Raw genomic sequence first — 2,186 nt, 5'->3', positions numbered from 1 at the left:
GTGATCCACCCGCCTCGGCCTCCCAAAGTGCTGGGATTACAGGCTTGAGCCACCGCGCCCGGCCTGCCTGGTTAATTTTTTATATATTTTTGTCGTGACGGGGTTTCACTGTGTTGCTCAGGCTGGTCTCGAACTCCTGAGCCCAAGCAATCCGCTCACCTTGGCCAGTGAGACTGGCCTTTTTGTTTTTGTTGTTTTTTAAATAGAGACAAGGTCTCACTCTGTTGCCCACACTGGAATGTAGTGCAATCATGGCTCACTGCAGCCTCAAACTCCGTGGCTCAAGCAATTCTCCTGCTTCAGCCTCCCAAGTATCTGGGACTACAGGGGCACACCACCATGCCTGCCCATTTGTTTGAGTCTTTTGATGTGGTTTTTTTTTTCTCTCCATGTATCTGTGTTGCATGAGTCTGTACATTTTGTATCCATATATGATTTTAATTTTTTTTTTTTGAGACAGTCTTTTTCTGTCGCCACTCAGGCTGGAGTGCAGTGGCACAATCATAGCTCACTGCAACTTCTGCCTCCTGGGCTCAAGTGATTCTCCTGCCTCTGCCTCCTGAGTAGCTGGGACCACAGGCATGCACCACCATGCCCAGCTAATTTTTCTATTTTTAGTAGAAACGGGGTTTCACCATGTTGCCCAGGTTGGTCCTGAACTCCTGACCTCAGGTGATCTGCCCACCTCAACCTCCCAAAGTGCTGAGATCAACCTCCCAAAGTGTGAGCCATCATGCCCGGACTCTATATATGATTTTAAACTGTATGTTTTTGTGATTTCATTTTCCTGTGTCTCTAACATTGCAAAATTGTGGCCTCTGGTTTTATTTGTGCTTCTATGACTTGGTACCTGTGTTTGTCTCTTTCTGGGTATGATTTTCTGGTCCTGCTCTGGATTGATATTGTTTTTTGTTTTTTAAAAATTTTTTTTTTCTTTTTTAAAGACGGAGTTTCACCATGTTGGTCAGGCTGGTCTTGAACTCCCGACCTCAGGTGATCTGCCCACCTTGGCCTCCAGAGTGCTTGGATTACAGGCATGAGCCACCACACCCAGCCCGGGTTGATACTGTTATCACACGTGCACAAGCATCCTCACCAACACACACTTTGGTGTCTGTGTGATCTTCCACATGTGAAGTGATGTGCCTTAGTTAGGGGGGTTTATACTGGAGGGTCCAGGTGCGTACTTGTTTTGTGTGGGAATATAAAATTCTGCCTGGGTGCATTAAGGATATTCTGTGTATATTTGTGAGACTTGGATAACCTGTGTATATGTTGTTATTGTGTGTTTATGTCAGTGTCGTGTGTTGCTGGTGCTGATGTGTGTGTTTGCAGGGCACCACAGGACCACACATCACTTTGCCTGTCCTGGAGGACACGTTCCCTGTCAGGGATCTCTTAATGTGCTGTCCACATTGGGAGTTCAGTGTGGGGAGCGATGGGCAGAGCAAGAATGAATCACTTCCTCCTTATCTAAATCGTACATAGAGAGCTTCCTGGATGAGGGTGGAGACCTGGAGCAGCCTGGAGGGGAAAAACTGGACTGGCATCTGCAGAGAGGTCATTACTCTGCCATGAGACAGACACAGCCGTGGCCAGCTGCAAGAGCAGCACCTGTTCTATCAAGGCGCGGCTTCCCTGGGAGCAGAGGCGCCTGGCCCATGTGCCTGTCATTTGCTGGGTGGAGCCCTGCGTTCCGGGGACAGGCTCACACTGGCCCTGCTGACTCTGCCGTGCCCCTCTCCCCAGGGTCCCAAGCCCTGCAGTGCTACAGCTTTGAGCACACCTATTTCGGCCCCTTTGACCTCAGAGCCATGAAGCTGCCCATCGTCTCTTGTCCCCATGAGTGCTTTGAGGCCATCCTGTCTCTGGACACTGGTGAGGAGCAGAAGCAGGGGGACAGGGATGAGAGATTAGGGAGGAAAAGAGGGGGAGATGGGAGGAGAAAGGGAGGGAAATTGGGTAGAAGATGAAAAGATAAAGATAGAAAAGATGAGGCCAGGCGCGGTGGCTCACGCCTGTAATCCCAGCACTTTGGGAGGCCGAGGCGGGTGGATCACGAGGTCAAGAGATCGAGGCCATCCTGGTCAACATGGTGAAACCCCGTCTCTACTAAAAATACAAAAAAATTAGCTGGGCATGGTGGTGCGTGCCTGTAGTCCCAGCTACTCAGGAGGCTGAGGCAG

General features: G+C 50.0%; 1 protein-coding gene across 1 annotated transcript in view; it reads left to right on the top strand.

Moving 5' to 3' along the window:
* LYPD5 (LY6/PLAUR domain containing 5) overlaps positions 1-2,186 on the top strand; it is a 7,313-nt gene that overhangs the window by 1,492 nt on the left and 3,635 nt on the right. Inside the window, exon 2 of the mRNA XM_017502342.2 lies at positions 1,750-1,878. Coding sequence (XP_017357831.2) covers positions 1,750-1,878 — 129 coding nt within the window. The remainder of the gene's footprint in view (positions 1-1,749; positions 1,879-2,186) is intronic.

The sequence above is a fragment of the Cebus imitator genome, unplaced genomic scaffold (genome assembly GCF_001604975.1).
Source record: "Cebus imitator isolate Cc_AM_T3 unplaced genomic scaffold, Cebus_imitator-1.0 Scaffold296, whole genome shotgun sequence".
NCBI lineage: Eukaryota > Metazoa > Chordata > Mammalia > Primates > Cebidae > Cebus > Cebus imitator.
The sequence above is the reverse complement of the archived record's forward strand: the minus strand, read 5'-3'. Positions and strand labels throughout refer to the sequence as shown.